Genomic DNA, 20,385 nt, shown 5'->3' with positions numbered 1-20,385 from the left:
ACACCCGGGACCCCTGCCAATCAGCTATTTGAGAAGGCAGAGGCGCTGGCAGTAGCGGCACAGCCTTCTCGCTGTGTACCGCAGGCCCAGTGATGTCACGACTAGTATCACTGGCCTGAGCGAGCCCGGTCCAGGCCAGTGATACTATTCGCGACGTCACTGAGCCTGAGGGAAACCGAGAGAAGGCCGCAGCGCTCCTGGAGCACCGCTGCCTTCTCAAACAGTCCGACACCCGGCCGATCAGATGCTGGTGATCTATCCAGAGGATGGGATCATCAGTTTAAAAGAACTGCAGAACCCCTTTAATGTGAGGGTCACTATAATGTCACCATGTGGTCACACATGACATTTAAAGGCTTATCCAAGTTATATTTTGTTCTTTAAAAAGGCGGGGAACTTATAGAATAATAAAAAAAATTATAATACCTTACGTTCCAAAACCTCCTCAGTTCCAGTGCTGCCACAGCCATGACGTGCCATATGCTGCTGGGGCAGTATACTGTGATGCACTGTGGTGTTTGGTTCTGCTGGGGCAGTATATTGTGCTGCACTGTGGTGTTTGGTTCTGCTGGGGCAGAATACTGTGATGCACAGTGGCATTTGGTTCTGCTGGACAGTATATTGTGCTGCACTGTGGCATTAGGTTCTGCTGGGGCAGAATACTGTGATGCACAGTGGCATTAGGTTCTGCTGGGGCAGAATACTGTGATGCACTGTGGCATTTGGTTCTGCTGGGGCAGTAGATTGTGCTGTGGTATTTAAGTTCGCAGTCCTCCCCTGATGGTAAGTATATATATATATATATATATATATATATATATATATATATTTTTTTTTTTATTCTAGCAGGTTCTTTGCCTTAGGCCTCTTGCACACGAACGTGTGCGCCCCGTGGTCGTGCTGCAGCCCGCAATGCACGAACACCAACCACAGGGCAGCCGCTGCAGATTGCGGACCCATTCACTTAAATTGGTCCGCGATCCAGCCGTTCCACAAAAAGATAGAACATGTTCTATCACTCCATAGTGCTCCTGTTCCGCATCTCCGGATTTGCGGACCCATTGAAGGGAATGGGTCCACATCCGTGATGCGGAATACACACAGAACGGTGCCCATGTATTGCGGATCAACGGTAAGTACACGTTCTTGTGCAGGAGGCCTTAAAATGGGGCCGAAATAGATGCTGACAGCACACCGTGTGATCTCCGCGTCCGTATTGCAGACAAGGTTAGTACACACACACACACAGTTGTGTGCATGAGCCTTTACGGTTCTTCCGTGGGTGTCTCTAGAAACATGTTAACAGCACATATAACAAAATGGAGGCAGATACTGGGGCCCCAACCTGACGAGGGGCTCCCCTTTAAGCCACATCCACCTCTCTCCTTGTTTTCGTCTCATTTACAACACGCACACAGGCCGGCTTGTATACCTCCGCGTCACCTCTGGGGTGACCGACACCCAGCAGCTGTTCCTGAAACTTAAGTCCTGGTGTCAGATGGGGTCATCACTGCCATGTCAACAATAACATCTTGGGGTCTGGATGTCCCGATGATATCATTACAGTAATGGGGTTTTTACATTCCTACCTGGTAAGACCAGAGCATATCTACGTGTATCTGTTAATACACTGCCACGTTTAGCGCCTGCTGTAACATTACACGTATGTTGCGGTTGCTAGGTAGAAATATTTTTGTAGTTACTAAACATCCTATGGACACACAATACGTCCTCCTGGGCAATGGAGGTGGTGGCAGAGGTATGCACCCCCTGACCCATCGCCGGATCCTGAAGAGTGCAGTGGTCCTCTAGTTCAATATACGTACGTGATCACAGGTGGTTACGTCGATGAGTTTGGACGTAACACGTAAAATTTACATCGTGCAGCTCTGTTCCTGCATTTTGAGAGGAGAAATATTACGTTTCCGTAGTACCTCTCATCAGGATCAGTTTCCGGCATTGGCGCTGTGCGAGCCCGCTGTACCCCCCCATTTTGTGCCTGAACTGAGAAGGAGACGATTAATCATCAAAGTCATGGCTTTATTAAAATGGCGCTACACATACTATACCGTATGTACACTATTTACACTTTCTGGACTATTCCAGAACAATCGCCTCAAACCCGGTGCCAGGGCGGGTACAATGTCCCTACGCAAATCACTAAATGGGGTGCTGCGGACTGTGATGAGTGCACCGCTGCAGCAGTGAAAGAGTTATATCCCAGCCCGACCACTGATAGCGATCAATGCCTCTCTTACCTCTGGGCCCCAGGACTGCACCTCGCAGCACTCCTTTCCTCTTGTGTGGATGCTCCCGTCCTGTCACTATTCGGGATGTCCCCTCCTCCGCTCCCCCCCTCCCACGTCTTCCCTTTTCAGTAGTGATTTGCCTTCCCTATGTGTGACCTTACAAAGATCTGTCCTGTCTGTCTCTGTGGATCTTCCATTCACTTTCTTTGTGTATTTCTGTACTAGGTGTGACTGCCCCGCACCCGCTGTCACTTGATCATCTTCTCTCTCAATATCTCCAGTATGACTTGCCTCTCCTCTCTTTCTAGCTCGAACCGTCGCTCCCTCTCCTTGCGCTCAGCCTCCTGCCGCTCTCTCTCCAGGGCGGCGCGCTCTCTCTGCAGCTGCAGCTCCTCGCGCCGCAGTGTCAGCTCCTCTTCTCGCAGCCGTTGCTCTGCTTCTGCCCTCCTCTCCAGGTGCTGCAGGATGCGGGCATAGGCGCTGCAGCAGCCCTCACATTCCTGCTTCCGGGCCGGTCTCTCGCCCATGTTATCTTCTTGTTTGGACTCTGCAACTGGAAGGCAATTAGGCGACAAGTTAATAAAAATGTAACGTTAACTAACAGTGCATATTCCTTACAAATCAGAATGTTAAAGGGGTTCTCAATTTTTTATTTTATATTGATGGCGTGTCCTCAGGATAGGCCATCAATATCTGATCGGTGGGGGTCTGACTCCCGACACCCCTGACGACCAGCTGTTTGAAGAGACCACATTGCTCCGGTGAGTGCTACAGCCTCCTCATAGCTTATCAAGCACAGCGCCGTCCATTCTATAGTGGCTGTGCTTGGTACTGCGGCTCAGGCCCATTTGCTTGAGCTGCACATACATTGGTGACATAGCCTATGTACTGTGATGTCACTGGCCTGCAAAGCCTTGGTGAGTGCCGCGGTCTCTTCAGCTGATAGGTGTTGGGCCCTCACCGATCAGATACTGAAGGGCCATCAATATAAAAATCCCGGACAACCCCATTAAAAGGGCGTTCCCTCCTAGACTCAATCCATGTAAATACAAGCCATGAATTATAACTGCAAGTTGTTAAGGGGGCTCACTGGGACTTAAATCCTCAGGATAGGTCAATCATACTATACGATTGGTGGGGGTCCAACTCCCGGCACCCACACTGATCAGCTGCTGGAAGGGGCTGCGGTACTTCATAGCATACCAAGCACAGCGGCATCCATTGTATGGTATTGCAGCTCAGTTCCATTCACTTGAACAGGATTGAGTTACAGAAACGCCACATGACTGATGGGTGGATGTGATGTCACAACCAAGGTGGAGGCCACAGCTCTTGCAGCCAATAGTCAGACCCTCCACCGAACAAATATTGATGACCTATCTCACCCCAAGGTACACTCCAGAGAGGCTTATTAAACATGGGCTGGGTGCCCGGATAACGCCTGTGAACATCACACACAATATCCGCAGGTGGTATCCGACCCTCAGAGTCCGTCCACGTGGGACATATTATACATACAGAACACATATGATAAGAGCGCTCACCTTGGCCCGCTATACCACCTAGCTGAATTGTATGCACAATAAATAAATGGCCAACTACTCAAACAAAACTACCTTCAATAAAAGATATAATGCTTTAATATAAACACATCCTATAAAATACATGACACGATTTTAAAACACCCTGACCTTATATGGCCAGTTTGAAAATCCTCTACAATAGTGCCGAACTCGAGCACCATTACAGCAAAGTAAAATATACCAGTGTTCCTTATTTGTCTGGTGTTTAATGAACAGACATACCTAGAATTGTATGCAGCCTTTATACGGCGTCCTGGTAAATCTGTTGGTCCACGCTGCAATGTATTTGCACGGTCTATTTTATAAAACTTCCTGATATCTGGCAGCAAGTTATTTGACGTATAATAATAAATCTGCTTACCCCAGTCTTTATTTGAGCTGTAGGTGTGAGAATTTTCCTTCAGCTACTAATACATAAGATGCCTTTATTGTCACTGTACAATACAATGTAATACAATGAAATGTCTTTTGGAGCAATCCTAGATGCCATGGACAGAGGAACAAGAACTGACATTGAAATTGAGGAATAATATATATATATATATATATATATATATATATATATATAGCGCAAGAGCAAAGTAGGAAGTGCTTATGAATATATATATATATATATATATATATATATATATATATATATATATATATATATATATATATATATATATATACATATATACACACACACACACACACACACACACACTGATTCAGACACCACTGCAGACAAGAGATCATCATGGGGTCATGAATGCAGCAGTCACTTTCAGTCTGTGGTAGTTTCTATCCTAGGAAGGGGCAATCATCTCCGAGCATTTAGGAGACTGATTGCTTTGGGGTAAAAGCTGTTCTTCAGCCTAGTGGTGCGGGCATGTTGGGCTCTAAGACGCCTACCAGAGGGTAGGGGAATGAGAAGGCTGTGGCCGGTTGGATCCCCGCAGATAATCTTTGCCCTGTTGCTGCAGCGAGCAGTGAAGATGTCATCCAGTGATTCTGCCAGCCATTCTGATGATGCGCTTGAGGGTCTTCTTGTCCTCAGAAGAGCAGCCGGAGTACCACACTGTAATGCAGTATGTGACAGATTCTATGGTGCAGCTGTTTTGGGAGTTGTGCTTTCTTCAGACTCCTCAGAAAATAAAGCCTCTGAAGACCTTTGTTGGTAATTTCTGTTGTGTTTTTTACCCATGACAGGTCCTGACTAATATGAACTCTCAAGAATCTGAAACTTTGAACTATCTCCATGTTTCCACCATTAATGCTAATGGGATGGTGTCCCTTTCGTTTCTTCTTCCTAAAATCCAGAATCAGCTCCTTCGTTTTCTTGGTATCGAGTATGAGGTTGTTGTTCTTCCTCCATCTCTCTAGGTTCTCAACCTCTTTCATCATTGTTGGAGATTAGGCCTATCACGGTCGTAAGATTGGTATGGTGAATAGGTTTGCAGCCATTTGTGAAGAGGGAGTAAAGGAGAGGGCTCAACACAACCTTGCGGTACCCCAGTGTTTAGTGCTAAGGATGAAGAGGAGTGCTCGCCCATGCATACGATTTGTGGTCTTCTTGTAAGACAATCCAGTATCCAGTTGCACAGGTCTGAGCTGAGACCCAAGTTGTTCAGTTTGGTTGTCAACTTGTTGGGAGGGATAGTGTTAAAGCTGTAATCAATGAGCAGCATCCGCACATAGCGGTCTCTGTGCTCCAGGTGTGACGGGCAAGTGAAGCAGCATCCTCCGCCGACCTATGTGCTCTGTAAGCAAACTGGTATCGGTCCTGGAGGTGCAGATCTTGTGCCTGAGGACAAGTTGTTCAAAACAAGTGAGAGCCACCGGGCGATAATGACTTAAAGGGAGTCTGTCACCAGATTGTGACCTAATAGACCGCTTACATAGCGCTCTAGCATAGCAGTCTATGATTCTAATGGTACCTTTGATGTTTGCTTCTGAAGTTCCCCAAGGCAAAAACTGACTTTTATTCATATGTAAAATAGGGCTCGCAAGTGCCCAGGGAGGGGTTCACCTCGTTGGAGCCCAGGCTGTTCTGCCTCTTTTCGTCATATCCCCGCCCCAGCCTCTTCCTCTGCCCGCCCCGCTCTTCCTTTGCGTCGTCCTTCTCTGCAGCCGGATCCCGCGCCTGCGCTATCCATTGCTTGGCCGGGGCATGCGCACTGCGATGCCCATTGTGGGTGTCTCTGGTCCGCCTCCTCGCCGCTGTTTCTCGCCGTTGGCTGGCGCATGCGTAGTAGCTACTGCGATGCCTTGCCCACAATGGGGCAGTAGCTACTACGCATGCGCCGGCCAACGGCGAGAAACAGCGGCGGAGGGTTTGGGTTAGGTGCTCTGTAGATCTTATTATTTTCCCTTATAAGCTAAGGGAAAATAATAGCATTCTTAATACAGAATGCTTACTAAAATGTGGCTTAAGGGGTTAAAATATATATATATATTAACTCACCTTATCCTGTTTGCGCAGCCGGCATTGTCGTCTTTCAGGACCTTTGATGATGTAATCACGCTCACCACGTGGTGAGTGTGGCGACGTCAGCACAGGTCCTGCTGAATGAAGATAGAAGTCTTCTATCTTCATTCAGCAGGACCTGCGCTGACGTCACCGAGCTCAAAGGTCCTTTTGCAGGTCCTGAAAGAAGACGATGATGCGGGCTGTGCGAACAACAGGATGAGGAAGAAACCATTTTTGGGTTTCGAAACACACCTGGCGGATATTTAACCAGGGTTTCCCAAAAAGCGCCATTGCGGACTAACTAAAGAATATCTCGAGCATAGAATTTTTATACCGGAATGAATCAATCACAAGCCACGGTTCTTATTCACCTTCGCGGATTCCAAGCCCACGCATCCCATATTCAGGTGCCGGCACAGACACAGGGAATTGAAGCCAAACAGGTGGAGATAAGGGCCAGCGAACAGCTACAAGTATGTATTAGTCGCTGAAGGAAAATTCTCACACCTACGGCTCAAATAAAGACTGGGGTATGCAGATTTATTATACGTCAAATAACTTGCTGCCAGATATCGGGAAGTTTTATATAATAGACCGTGCAAATACATTGCATCGTGGACCAACAGATTTACCACGTACTATTTGACTTGTTGCGTGTTCACACTGCATAAACTGGAAAAACGCAGGACAACAACTGCGCTAATACGAGACGAGGACGCCATATAAATACAATTCAATATATGTCTGTTCATTAAACACCAGACAAATAAGGAACACTGGTATATTTTACTTTGCTGTAATGGTGCTCGAGCTCGGCACTATTGTAGAGGATTTTTAAACTGGCCATATAAGGTCAGGGTGTTTTAAAATGGTGTCATGTATTTTATAGGATGTGTTTATATTAAAGCATTATATCTTTTATTGAAGGTAGTTTTGTTTAAGTAGCTGGCCATTTATTTGTGAATATTATACATACAAGTTAGGGCAGTACTTATCTGCACACGTCCCCTCCACAGACATGAACAGGGGCGGACTAGGAACTTAAAGTGGCCCCATTTCGTACTTGGGTCCAAATTGATGGAAGGCAGAGCCAGCAATACTGTATTGTGGCACATTATACTGCCCAAACAGAGCCAAATACCACAGTCTATCACAAAATACTGCCAGCAGCACAAAATATATCCCCAAAAACTTTCACTGGCCGGTCCCCTGGGCATCGGCCCACCGGGAAATTTCCCTGTAAGGTCTATGGCCAATCCGTCCCTGGATGTGAACTTTAGAGTCCGTGAATATACAGTTGTGTTCAAAATAATAGCAGTCAGACATCACTAACCTGATCAATCACTGTTTTTGGTAGAAATTATATTTCTACATGGCAAATAATTTACTAGCAGGTGTAGTAGAGTAATAGAAATCCAACAGACCCAACAGTCATGACATGCATGCTGCTGATTCTGTGTAACTGCATCACTAATTGAAAGGGGCATGTTCAGAATAATAGCAGTATGGAGTTCAATGAGTGAGGTCATTCATTCTTTGAAAAACAGGTGGCAATTATTCCTCATTTAAGGAAGGAAGGCAGCAAATGTTGTACATGCTGGTTACAGTGCATTTCTCTGAAATTCTGAGGAAAATGGGTCGTTCGAGACATTGTTCAGAAGAACAGCTACCTTGATTAAAAAGTTGATTGGAGAGGGGAAAACATATAAAGAAGTGCAGAAAATGATAGGCTGCTCAGCTAAAATGATCACAAATGCTTTTAAATGGCAACCAAAACCTGAAAGACGTGGAAGAAGGAAAAACTACGATTCGAATGCATAGAAGAATAGCCAAAATGGCAAGGACTCAGCCAACAATCAGCTCCAGGAAGATCAAAGAAGGTCTGAAGTTTCCTGTGAGTACTGTTACAATTAGAAGACGCCTATGTGAAGCCAAGATATCTGCAAGAAGCCCCCGCAAAGTGCCACTGTTGAAAAGTAGACATGTGCTGAAGAGGTTACAATTTGCCATAGAGCACATTGACTGGCCTAAAGAGACATTTTGTGGACTGATGAAAGTAAGATTGTCCTTTTTGGGTCTAGTGGCCGGAGACAGTTTGTCAGATGACCCCCAAACACTGAATTCAAGCCACAGTACCCTGTGAAGACAGTGAAGCATGGTGGCGCAAGCATCATGATATGGGGATGTGTCTCATACTAAGGAGTTGGGCCTATTTATCGCATACCAGGGATCATGGATCAGTTTGAATACATCAGGATACTTGAAGAGGTCATGCTGCCTTATGCTGAAGAGGAAATGCATGTTCCAACAAGACAACGACCCCAAACACACCAGTAAACGTGTAACATCTTGGTTCCAGACCAACAAGATTGACGTTATGGAGTGGTCAGCCCAATCCCCGAATCTTAATCCAATAGAAAACTTGTGGGGTGACAGAAAAAATACAGTTTCTGAGGCAAAACCTCAGAGAAGAACTGTGGACTGTAGTCCAATCATCCTGGGCTGGAATACCTGTTCGCAGGGGCCAGAAGTTGGTTGACTCCGTGCAACACAGATGTCCAGCAGTTCTCAGAAACAGCGGTTATACAACTAAATATTAGTTAAGTCAGGCATGTCCGAACTGTGGCCCTCCAGCTGTTGCAAAACTACAACTCCCAGCATGCCTGGATAGCTTACAGCTATTAGGGCATGCTGGGAGTTGTAGTTTTGCAACAGCTGGAGGGCCGCAGTTTGGACATGCCTGAGTTAAAGTGATTCAAAGGAAAGCAAAATCTTCAAACCTTTTTCAGTTTATATAGTGAATGTTTGAGTTTGTAAAGAAAAATACAAACACTGCTTTTGTTTTGAACAGTCTAATATTCACTTTTCTTAAAAATTTTTAGAGGAACAACACAAATTTGATATATTGTTCTTCATGTTTTGATTTGGAATAGAATGTGTAGTGTTCCCAATGCATTTGTGTGTATGGAAATAAAAGCTATTAGATGGATTTTGAGCTTTATTCACTTTTTTTTAAACACACTGCTATTATTTTGATCCCAACTGTATAAGCCAATAAAAGGGAGAGCACTGCGCTGGAAAAGCCTACAAATCGATTGCCAACTGGACTTTGAGCTTCAACAACTGAATATCAGGCAGATTACATACAAGAATTTTTTTTTTTTTACAAACATACCCAGACGTGAGTGTTATGTCTCCTCCACACCTTTCCTTCCTATGTAGCTCCCTCTTTTTTTCCTCGCAGATGAGTGGGTGTCCACCTCCACCACCCCAGCTGCTGTGAAACTACAACTCCCAGCATGCACTACTGACTTCTATGTGAGTGCATCGTTTGTGTTCTCCGTATAATAGTTGGCGAACCCCAGATCGCCTTATGGCTCGTTAGGAACCACAGCCTGGAGAGCTTACTCCGACTCCCATCAGCTGCTAAGATTCTGGGACAGAGGTACGGTTAAAGGGGTTGTGCCACCATTAAATCTAAAATGTGAGTTACTGTTGTCATTTACTTTCTATTACAAAAATTCTCCAGTTGGGAGATATTCACTTTATTTCATTATAATGGCGCCCCCTGGTGTTTAAACTGTTCAGTAATGTGCACGTCCGGCTACTTGTGGTCCAACCTTCAACTGCCACCAGCCCTATCTACTGTTAGAAGCTGTGACAGTTACTGGGAGAGAGCCGCTGCAGGAAGAACACATATCTGAGCTGTGATAGAGAGCTGCAGCAGAAAGAACACGCCCCCTGAGCTGTGATAAGAAGAGAGATGCAACCAAAACAGCATGCCTCCTGAGCTGTGCTAAGAGAGCTGCAGTGGAGAAGACATGCCCCCTGGTGTGACAGGGAGATAGCTGCAGTAGAAAGGACACACCCCTGAGCTGTGAGAGGGAGAGAGCTACAGCAGAGGACACACCAACCTGAGAAAGGACACACCCCCTGAACTGCCAGCTTGAAATAAATCTAGCAGAGCAACTGCAGCATGCAGCAGTGCATGGGGTGGGGCAGGGGTCTCTGCATCCATGTGAGGTACAGGGCTGGTTCTAGCTTTGTTTGGCTTAACCCCTTTAAGGCCACAGCTCTAGGATGGTTCTAACTGTCCTTTAGGTGCTGGGTTTGATGAGGGTACCTGCTAAGTTTCTCACAGACTGCGTCCATGGTCACGCTGGAGATATGGGGAGGAGGAAGGAAGGTCCTCCCATGAGGATCTGTGCATTGCCAAGTCTTAAACATAAAGAGGTACTCCCATATGCCATAAATGTCTGACAGGAGCGTGTCCCAGAGGTGGATCCCATCTTAAGAAAGGAGCCCTGGCGAGCCAAAGTTTGGTTAATTTCGAAGCTCCCATATGAGTGAATGGAGAAAACCGCACACGAGCGACGCGCTCTCCATTCACAGCATATGCAATAAATGTCCAAATGGGACAAACCCTTTAACATGGCTTCTTCCAAAAACAGCACCAAATCTGTCCACAGGATGCGCGTGGTACTCTAGAACAGTGTTTCCCAACCAGCATGCCTCCAGCTGTTGCAAAACTACAACTCCCAACATGCCCGGACAGCCTTTGGCTGTGCAGGCATGCTGGGAGTTGGAGTTTTGCAACACCTGGAGGCACGCTGGTTGGGAAACACTGCTCTAGAACATACACATCAATGCTGATGAACTGCAATACCGGACATGACCCATAGACAGGGGTGGCGCTGTTCTTGTAGTCTTGTACTACCCCAAAAAAAAAAAATACTGAAAACTATATGAAGTAGTATAAACAAAGCAAGTGTTCTCTGAAGACGTCCAATGTAGTATGCACTCCTGTTTCACAAGTGTGGTCACAAGTTTTTATATGTTCTAATTTTCAGATCCGCGCTGCCGATATCAGGAACATCCTAATCCAAAAAAGCAAGTTTCTGCTCCACACAAAAGATGTATGAAATCACGCATATCATAAACGCCAGATGTCCCGGCAAGCCCGACCCAGGTTTCACTTCTCCTTTTCAAAGATGCCCTTGAAAAACAGAGGCGAAACCTGGGTCGGGCTTGCGGGACATCTGGCTTTTATGCATCTTTTGTGTGATGGTGTGGAGCAGAAACTTGCTTTTTTTGGATTTTTATGTTCCCGATATCGGCAGTGCGGATCTGAAAATTTTAACTTGTTTCTCGTGAAGGTGGCCTACTTCTACAGATCCTGCAGCGCTGAATTATAGGATTCTGGACATTAAAGTGGTATTCACCTCTCAGACAATGAGGGCATATCGCTAGGACATGCCCCCCATTGTCTGATAGGTGTTTGTCCCAGCGGTGGGACCTGCACCTATATTTGGAACGGAGTCCAGCAAAGTGGTGGATGGAGGACTCCGGTCCGGCCACCACCAAACCCTCTCCCCATAGACGTGAATGGGAGCGCACAGCGCATGCCCGGCCATTGCTCCTATTCACTTCTATGGGCTCGATGGAAATAGCTGAGCCAGCACTCGGCTATGTTCGGACGCCCCATAGAAAATAAATGGAGGGCGGCTATGCATGCACAGTGCACCCTCCACCACTTTCGGGGCTCCGTTCTTGCTCCCATTCACTTCTATGGGGAAAGCGCCGGACCGGAGTCCTCCAGCCACCCTCTTGCGAGGCGCTGTTCGCGATATAGGTGCGGATCCCACCTATCAGACAATGGGGGCATATCCTAGCGATACGCCCTCATTGTCCGAGATGAGAATACCCCTTTAAAAGGTTTTCTTCTCTTGATTTGAAGGTTACACTTATATATTAACACAATATTTAAAGGGCTAGTACAGGTTTAGAAAAATATGGCAAGCAGGCTTCCACAAACAGTGCCACACCTTCCCACAGGTTGTCTTTGGTAGTCCATTAAAGTGAACGTGGCTGAGCTGTAATACACAACCTGTGGCCAGTGCAGCGCTGTCTCAGATAGGAGCAGCCATGTTTTTGTAGACCTGTACTCCCCCTTTAAATCAGTTTTACGTTACAGTGTACAGACCAAGTGGGACAGAAGCCTCCTCCTGTGCTCTGCGCAGGGTCTCCTCGGTGACGGTGATGGACATGGTATCCCTGGGGTCCCTATGCCGTGGATCAGAGCCGACTTCCCGTTTCTCAGACTCCAGCTCCAGAATTTTCTGCAGCAAATCCTCCTTCTCCATGTACATGGCCTCTGTGCCACCCCTGCGTAGAGGTTTCCATGTCAGGCAAAGCAGTTCATGGCCGTCCTATACAATGCAATAGGTACGCAGGGCATGTAGCGGGATGCAGACAGGATGGGTACAGATACAGATGCATAAAGAGGAACTCCAACAGAGAGAACAATACACTGCGATACAGAGCAATCACATAATCAGGTCCCATAGGGCCAGTTGTGTACCTCCAATGGAGGAAGACCACCTGGGCTGTGTCTGACACTGAACTCCTTTTCCCCCCATGATAAAACAGTCCACTTTCAAGCAGCTGCCACTAGGGGGAGCTCATTGCAAAGAGATTATTTCATCTTCCATTACAATAAATGGTAATTGTATAAACTCCTATGCACTGAGCTCCCCCTAGTGGTGGCTAGTGGGAAGCGGCAGATTTATGAATGTCTGGTGTGATTACATTGAGGAATATGGTTTCCGGAATGAGCGCTATATTAATGAAGCGCCTATTCCACTTTGTGTCGTGTGGGAGTACCTGTCGTGCGTGTACTGGGAAACTGAGTGAGGTCCTAGGAATGTGATGGCTAACCTTCGGCATTCCAGCTGTGGTAAAACTACAACTCCCAAGATGTACACTTGTTTGGCTGTTCTGAAAACTCCATAGAAATGAATGGAGCATGCTGGGAGGGCTAGTTTCACCACAACTGGAGTGCCGGAGGTTAGCCATCACTGCCCTGGGAGATCTGTGTATGCCTCTACCTAGGGAGATTACAAAAAGCTTTGAGTAATTCATCCCGCAAGGTGAATGGCATTGCTGTTTTTTTGTCACCCTGCCTCCTTAAAAATAATAGAAAAATAAAATAAATGATGAAATAATGGAAATCAGAATATAGCAGCATATTTAAAAAAAAGTTTTTTTCATTATATATATATAAAAATTTGGCATCTATATAACTGTATGGACCTGCAGAATAAGCTAATAATTCCGCGCACCATGAAGGCAGTTAAAACTAAAGCCAAAAAAAATATTGACAGAATTCTGTTCCAGCACCGCTTCTCCCCCTCCCTCCTCCATGTACAGAATTTTATGTGGAGCAGAAGCGGCAGTGCAGCTGCAGGACCCCCAACAACCTGGAGAGATGGGACCTGTCACTACATCCTCTCTGACTCTAGTCATCTGGTATGGCGGCTGTTAATGAATAAATGTGAACAGTAACAAGGAGGAGACGGGAGGACGAGAAGTGCAGGAAGGACACAGGGCGCAGAAAGGAGGAGAGCAGGAGTCTGCAGGAGCCAGCTGTAGTACCAGCAGCAGGAGTGAAGAGAAAGCAGGCATGAGAGGATGTTGGGAGTAACAGCAGTGATGCGAGTACCAGAGGAAAAGCACCAGCAGTGATGGGAGCACTGGGAGTTACCGTAGTGAGGAAAGCAGGGTGGATAAAAATCAATGATTTAAAAAAAAAAATATATATATATATAATTTCCATTCCATTAATCCATTCACAATGTCATGCTCTTCCAGAGGTTTTTGTAAGATTATTGGGCAGTTTCTCTGCCTACAAGATATTATCACAGATGCTTGGTTTACTTTTGCAGTTCTCAAAACTGAATTAGACTCAGCAGAGATCACATGCCTCGTCTTCACAGCAAAAATGTTATAACGTGAACAGAGTTGAGAAAAAGACCTTAATCCTACAAACCTATGAATGCAGAATCAATCTAATCAAACTAATATGAAAAGTGGTTATTCTAAAAATCTTCATCTTCTTGCATATTATAAGTTATACCAGCAAGAATTAGTCTTTATGTAGAAAACTATGATTTAAATCATATCTACCCTGGAGGAAAAGTACTAAGAGAAGGAGCACCAGTAGTGATGGGAGTACTGGGAGTGACAGCAGTGAGGAAAGTACTAAGAGAAGGAGCACCAGTAGTGATGGGAGCACTGGGAGTCATGACAGTATGGAGAGGAACCAGCAGTAGTGGGGGTAACAGCGGTGGAGGGAGTGAGTATCTGCAGGCCCTGATGGGAGAACCAGTGGAAAGTGAACCGGTAGTGATGGGAGAAAGATCATTAAAGGGAGAATTTGCACAGATGGGAGCAGTGGCGTTGATGGGAACACCAGTACTAAGTACATGCACTGATGGGAGTAGTAGCAGTAACGATGGGAGTACAACTAGTGATGATGTTAAATGCAGTGATGGGAATAGTAGCAGCAGTGATGATCGTACAGGTAGTGATGGGAGTAGTAGCAGCAGGAGCAGTGATGTCAGTACAGGTAGTGATGGGAGTAGTAGTAGCAGCAATGTCAGTACAGGTAGTGATGGGAGTAGTAGCAGCAGCAGCAGCAGTGATGTCAGTACAGGTAGTGATGGGAGTAGTAGTAGCAGCAATGTCAGTACAGGTAGTGATGGGAGTAGTAGTAGCAGCAGCAGCGATGTCAGTACAGGTAGTGATGGGAGTAGTAGTAGCAGCAGCAGTGATGTCAGTACAGGTAGTGATGGGAGTAGTAGTAGCAGCAGCAGTGATGTCAGTACAGGTAGTGATGGGAGTAGTAGTAGCAGCAGCAATGTCAGTACAGGTAGGGATGGCAGTAGCAGCAGCAGCGATGTCAGTATAGGCAGTGGTAGTCCCAGTAGTGATGGGAGTAGTAGCAGCAGCAGCAGTGATGTCAGTACAGACAGTGATGGGAGTAGTAGTAGCAGCAGCAGCAGCAGTGATGTCAGTACAGACAGTGATGGGAGTAGTAGTAGCAGCGATGTCAGTACAGACAGTGATGGGAGTAGTAGTAGCAGCGATGTCAGTACAGACAGTGATGGGAGTAGTAGTAGCAGCGATGTCAGTACAGACCGTGATGGTAGTAGTAGTAAGCAGCAGCGCATGTCAGTACAGACAGTGATGGGAGTAGTAGTAGAGCGATGTCACAGTGAGACACAGTTGATGGGTTAAGTCTAGTCAGCGACGTCAGTACAGTACCAGTGTATGGGATGTAGTAGTATGCAGCGATGTCAGTACAGCAGTGTGGGATAGTAGTAGCAGCGATGTCGTACAGACAGTGATGGGAGTAGTAGTAGCAGTGATGTCAGTACATAGAAACATAGAATGTGTCGGCAGATAAGAACCATTTGGCCCATCTAGGTCTGCCCAATATACTGAATACTATGGATAGCCCCTGGCCCTATCTATATGAAGGATGGCCTTATGCTATCCCATGCATGCTTAAACTCCTCCACTGTATTTGCAGCTACCACTTCTGCAGGAAGGCTATTCCATGCATCCACTACTCTCTCAGTAAAGTAATACTTCCTGATATTACTTTTAAACCTTTGCCCCTCTAATTTAAAACTATGTCCTCTTGTAGCAGTTTTTCTTCTTTTAAATATTCTCTCCTCTTTTACCTTGTTGATTCCCTTTATGTATTTAGCAGTTTCTATCATATCCCCTCTGTCTCGTCTTTCTTCCAAGCTATACATGTTAAGGTCCTTTATTCTTTCCTGGTAAGTTTTATCCTGCAATCCATGGACCAGTTTAGTAGCTCTTCTCTGAACTCTCTCCAAAGTATCAATATCCTTCTGGAGATATGGCCTCCAGTACTGAGCACAATACTCCAAATGAGGTCTCACTAGTGCTCTGTAGAGCGGCATGAGCACCTGCCTCTTTCTACTGGTAATGCCTCTCCCTATACACCCAAGCATTCTGCTAGCATCTCCTGCTGCTCTATTACATTGTCTTCCTACCTTTAAGTCTTCTGAAATAATGACCCCTAAATCCCTTTCCTCAGATACTGAGGTCAGGACTGTATCACTGATTTTATATTCTGCTCTTGGGTTTTTACGCCCCAGGCGCATTATCTTGCACTTATCAACATTACATTTTAGTTGCCAGATTTTTGACCATTCCTCTAGTTTTCCTAAATCCTTTTCTATTTGGTGTATCCCTCCAGGAACATCAACCCTGTTACAAATCTTTGTGTCATCAGCAAAAGGACACACCTTACCATTGAGGCCTTCTGCAATTTCGCTGATAAAGATATTAAGCAATATGGGTCCCAGAACAGATCCCTGAGGTACCCCACTGGTAACAAGACCTTGGTCTGGGTATTGAGAAATCTTATTCTCAAAACTGCCTGCACAAATATGCTTTGATGCAAATTTTCATGTATTGTATTGTTTTGATACCCAATGCTGTACAACTGATTTCTCAATCCAATAAAGGCCCCTTTCACACGGGCGAGTTTTCCGTGCGGGTGCGATCCGTGCGGCGAACGTATGGCACCCGCACTAAATCCTGACCCATTCATTTCTATGGGGCTGTGCACATGAGCGATGTTTTTAACGCATCACTTGTGCGTTCAGTTGAAATCGCAGCATGCTCTATATTTTCCGATTTTGACGTGACGCAGGCCCCATAGAAGTGAATGGGGTGTGTGAAAATCGGATGGCATCCGCAAGCAAGTACGGATGCCGTGCGATTTGCACGCATGGTTGCTAGGAGACCATCGGGATGGAGACCCGGTCATTATTATTTTCCCTTATAACATGGTTATAAGGGAAAATAATAGCATTCTGAATACAGAATGCATAGTAAACCAGCGCTAGAGGGGTTAAAAAAAAAAAAAAATTTAACTCACCTTAGTCCACTTGCTCGCGAAGCTGGCATCTCCTTGTGTCTCCGCTGCTGATGAACAGGACCTGGGGTGAGCTACTCCATTAAATAGAGCTTAAGGACCTTCGATGACGTCACTCCGGTCATCACATGGTCTTTTACCATGGTGAATCACCATGGTAAAAGATCATGTGACGTACCATGTGATGACCGGAGTGACGTCATCGAAGGTCCTTAACCTGTATTTAATGGAGCAGCTCACCCCAGGTCCTGTTCATCAGCAGCGGAGACACAAGGAGATGCCGGGCTTCGCGATCAAGTGGACTAAGGTGAGTTAAAAAATTGTATTTATTTTTTTAACCCCTCTAGCGCTGGTTTACTATGCATTCTGTATTCAGAATGCTATTATTTTCCCTTATAACCATGTTATAAGGGAAAATAATACAATCTTCAGAACATCAATCCCAAGCCCGAACTTCTATGAAGAAGTTCGGGTTTGGGTACCAAACATGCGCGATTTTTCTCACGCGAGTGCAACGCATGACAATGTTTTGCACTTGCGCAGAAAAAAATCGCGCATTTTCCCGCAACGCACCCAGCTCTTATCCGGGCAAAAAAACTCACGCCCGTGTGAAAGAGGCCAAAGAGATTTAAAAAAATAAATAAATAAATAAGACCTTGGTCTGAATATACTCCATGGACTACAACCCTCTGTTGTCTGTCCCTCAGCCACTGCCTAATCCATTCCACAATATGGGAGTCCAAGCCCAAAGACTGCACTTTATTTATAAGCCTTCTATGTGGGACAGTATCAAAGCCTTACTAAAGTCTAGATAAGTGATGTCTACTGCACCTCCGCCATCTATTATTTTAGTCACCCAATCAAAAAAAATCTATAAGATTTGTTTGACATGATCTCCCTGAAGTAAACCCATGCTGTTTTTCATCTTTCAATCCATGGGATTTTAGATGTTTCACAATCCTCTCCTTAAGTATGGTATCCATTAATTTCCCCACTATTGATGTCAGGCTTACTGGCCTATAGTTGCCCGATTCCTCCCTACTACCTTTCTTGTGAATGGGCACAACATTTCCAATTTCCAATCTTCTGGGACGACTCCTGCTGCCAGTGATTGGTTAAATAAATCTGTTAATGGTTTTGCTAGTTCACCGCTGAGCTCTTTTAATAGCTTTGGGTGTATCCCATCAGGCCCCTGTGACTGATTTGTATTAATTTTAGACAGCTGACTTAGAACCTCTTCCTCTGTAAAGACACATGCATCAAAAGATTCATTAGTCTTCTTTCCTAACTGAGGTCCTTTTCCATTTACTTTCCTTTGTAAAAAGGAACAGAGGTATTCATTGAGGCAGTCAGCTAGTTCTTTATCTTCTTCCATATACTTTCCTTCTTTTGTTTTTAATTTGGTAATTCCTTGTTTTAGTTTCCTTTTTTCATTTATGTATCTGACGAATGCCTTATCGCCTTTTTTCCCTGACTGAGCTAATGTCTCTTCTGCCTGTGCTTTAGAAGCTCTTATAACTTGCTTGGCCTCTCTCTGCCTAATCTTATAAATGTGTCTGTCATTCTCGTGTTTTTATTTTTTTAAATTACTAAATGCTATCTTTGTGTTTTTAATGATTTTGGCCACTTCTGCTGAGTACCACAGTGGTCTCTTCCTTTTTTTGCTCTTACTGACTAGCCTAATGCAATTATCTGTTGCCTTCCATAGGGACACTTTAAGTAGTCCCATTTCTCCTGGACTCCATTGAAACTGTTCCAGTCTGATAGGGACTCGTATACCACTAATCATATTTTAGTCAGTTTTTCTAAAATCTAAAACTTTTGTTTTTGTGTGGTGTGACTCAGTCACTGTACTTATAGTAAACCACACTGACTGGTGATCACTATATCCCAAGCTTTCCCCCACAGTAATATCAGATACCAAATTCCCATTTGTGAATACTAAATCTAAAATGGCTCCTCAACTACTTGCTGTAGAGATAACCCCAGTAGGGAATTTAGAATATCTGTACTCCTGGCAGAACTATTTTTTTTGGTTTTCCAGTTTATATCTGGAAGATTGAAGTCTCCCATAATGATAACTTCCCCCTTCAATGTCATTTTATACAGACAGTGATGGGAGTAGTAGTAGCAGCAGTGGCAATGTCAGTACAGACAGTGATGGGAGTAGTAGTAGCAGCAACAGCGATGTCAGTACAGACAGTGATATGAGTAGCAGCAGCAGCAGCAGCAATGTCAGTACAGACAGTGATGGGAGTAGTAGTAGCAGCAGCAATGTCAGTACAGACAGTGATGGGAGTAGTAGTAGCAATGTCAGTACAGACAGTGATGGGAGTAGTAGTAGCAGCAGCAATGTCAGTACAGACAGTGATGGGAGTAGTAGTAGCAGCAATGTCAGTACAGGTAGTGATGGGAGTAGTAGCAGCGATGTCAGTACAGAAAGTGATGGGAGTAGTAGTAGCAGTGGTGAGGCGAGTACAGGCAGTGATGGGAGTAGTAGTAGCAGCAGCAGCGATGTCAGTACAGGCAGTGATGGGAGTAGTAGTAGCAGCGGTGAGGCGAGTACAGGCAGTGATGGGAGTAGTAGTAGTAGCAGCGATGTCAGTACAGGCAATGATGGGAGCAGTAGTAGCAGCGATACCTGCGCAGCATGGCGTAGTTCTGCCGCTTGTAGTAGTCCAGCAGCAGCGCCGTCCTCTCCCGGCACCTCCTGCCGTCCACCTCGAAGCCCTCGCTCTGCAGGGCGCTGGTCATCCTCTCGGCCACCGCCGCCCACACCTGGCCGAACTCCCGCACCCAGAACGGGTTGTGGTGGATGACCTCCCGCAGCAGGAGGATGTCATGGTGCGCCGCGAAACGGATGTGCCGCTTCCGAGTGGAGCCGGGCGGAGAGTACGCCCCGAAATCCGCCCGAACTGCAGGGGAGAGAACGGCAGAGACGCGTTACATCAGTGCCCGTGAGCCGGGATGTCACCCGCTTCTCTACGCCCTCTCACCTGCGCTGCTCTGCACCGGTCCCTGAGGCTCCATCCGTCTGACCTCCGCTCCCCTCTATGGCTGCACAGGAAGCGAATCCGCCTCTACGGTGTAACGTCCGCGGCGGCCTCTGGGGGCGCTGGAGAGCAGACGCAGGAAAGCCCGAAGTCCTGCGGCCCCCATGCCTTGGAGAGCTCAGGGGCCCCATGGTGTTTGTGACCCTGCTGCTGCTTATCTGAAGCATAACTCCACCCTGTATATTATTTTATACTATTAACCCCTTCCTGCTGTAGTCAATTTGTGACATTTGAAATGCCATACACCGCCACTGTTTTATTGAGCTTTGATTTTACAGTGCTCACGGTGACA

At 45.9% G+C, this 20,385-nt stretch overlaps 1 protein-coding gene across 1 annotated transcript; it reads right to left on the bottom strand.

The window, feature by feature from the left end:
* Positions 1-2,019: 2,019 nt before the first annotated feature.
* On the bottom strand, positions 2,020-20,110 carry LOC122940903 (trichohyalin-like). The gene is made up of 4 exons (XM_044297803.1): positions 20,037-20,110; positions 19,682-19,955; positions 12,268-12,449; positions 2,020-2,802 (listed from the first exon to the last, which is right to left on the bottom strand). The coding sequence occupies exons 1-4, from the start codon at positions 20,068-20,070 to the stop codon at positions 2,498-2,500; spliced, it is 795 nt and encodes a 264-aa protein (XP_044153738.1). The 5' UTR covers positions 20,071-20,110; the 3' UTR covers positions 2,020-2,497.
* Positions 20,111-20,385: the final 275 nt, after the last annotated feature.

Source organism: Bufo gargarizans, chromosome 6 (assembly GCF_014858855.1).
Source record: "Bufo gargarizans isolate SCDJY-AF-19 chromosome 6, ASM1485885v1, whole genome shotgun sequence".
Classification (NCBI taxonomy): domain Eukaryota; kingdom Metazoa; phylum Chordata; class Amphibia; order Anura; family Bufonidae; genus Bufo; species Bufo gargarizans.
The sequence above is the reverse complement of the archived record's forward strand: the minus strand, read 5'-3'. Positions and strand labels throughout refer to the sequence as shown.

What these genes read in the sequence shown, in the direction of transcription:
- LOC122940903 (XM_044297803.1), bottom strand. Translation starts at nt 20,070, where the DNA reads ATGGAGCCTCAGGGACCGGTGCAGAGCAGCGCAG. An exon ending in ACCGGTGCAGAGCAGCGCAG is followed by an intron (nt 19,956 to 20,036) that starts GTGAGAGGGCGT and finishes TCTCCCCTGCAG; the next exon opens with TTCGGGCGGATTTCGGGGCG. An exon ending in GGAGGCTTCTGTCCCACTTG is followed by an intron (nt 2,803 to 12,267) that starts GTCTGTACACTG and finishes ATTGCCTTCCAG; the next exon opens with TTGCAGAGTCCAAACAAGAA.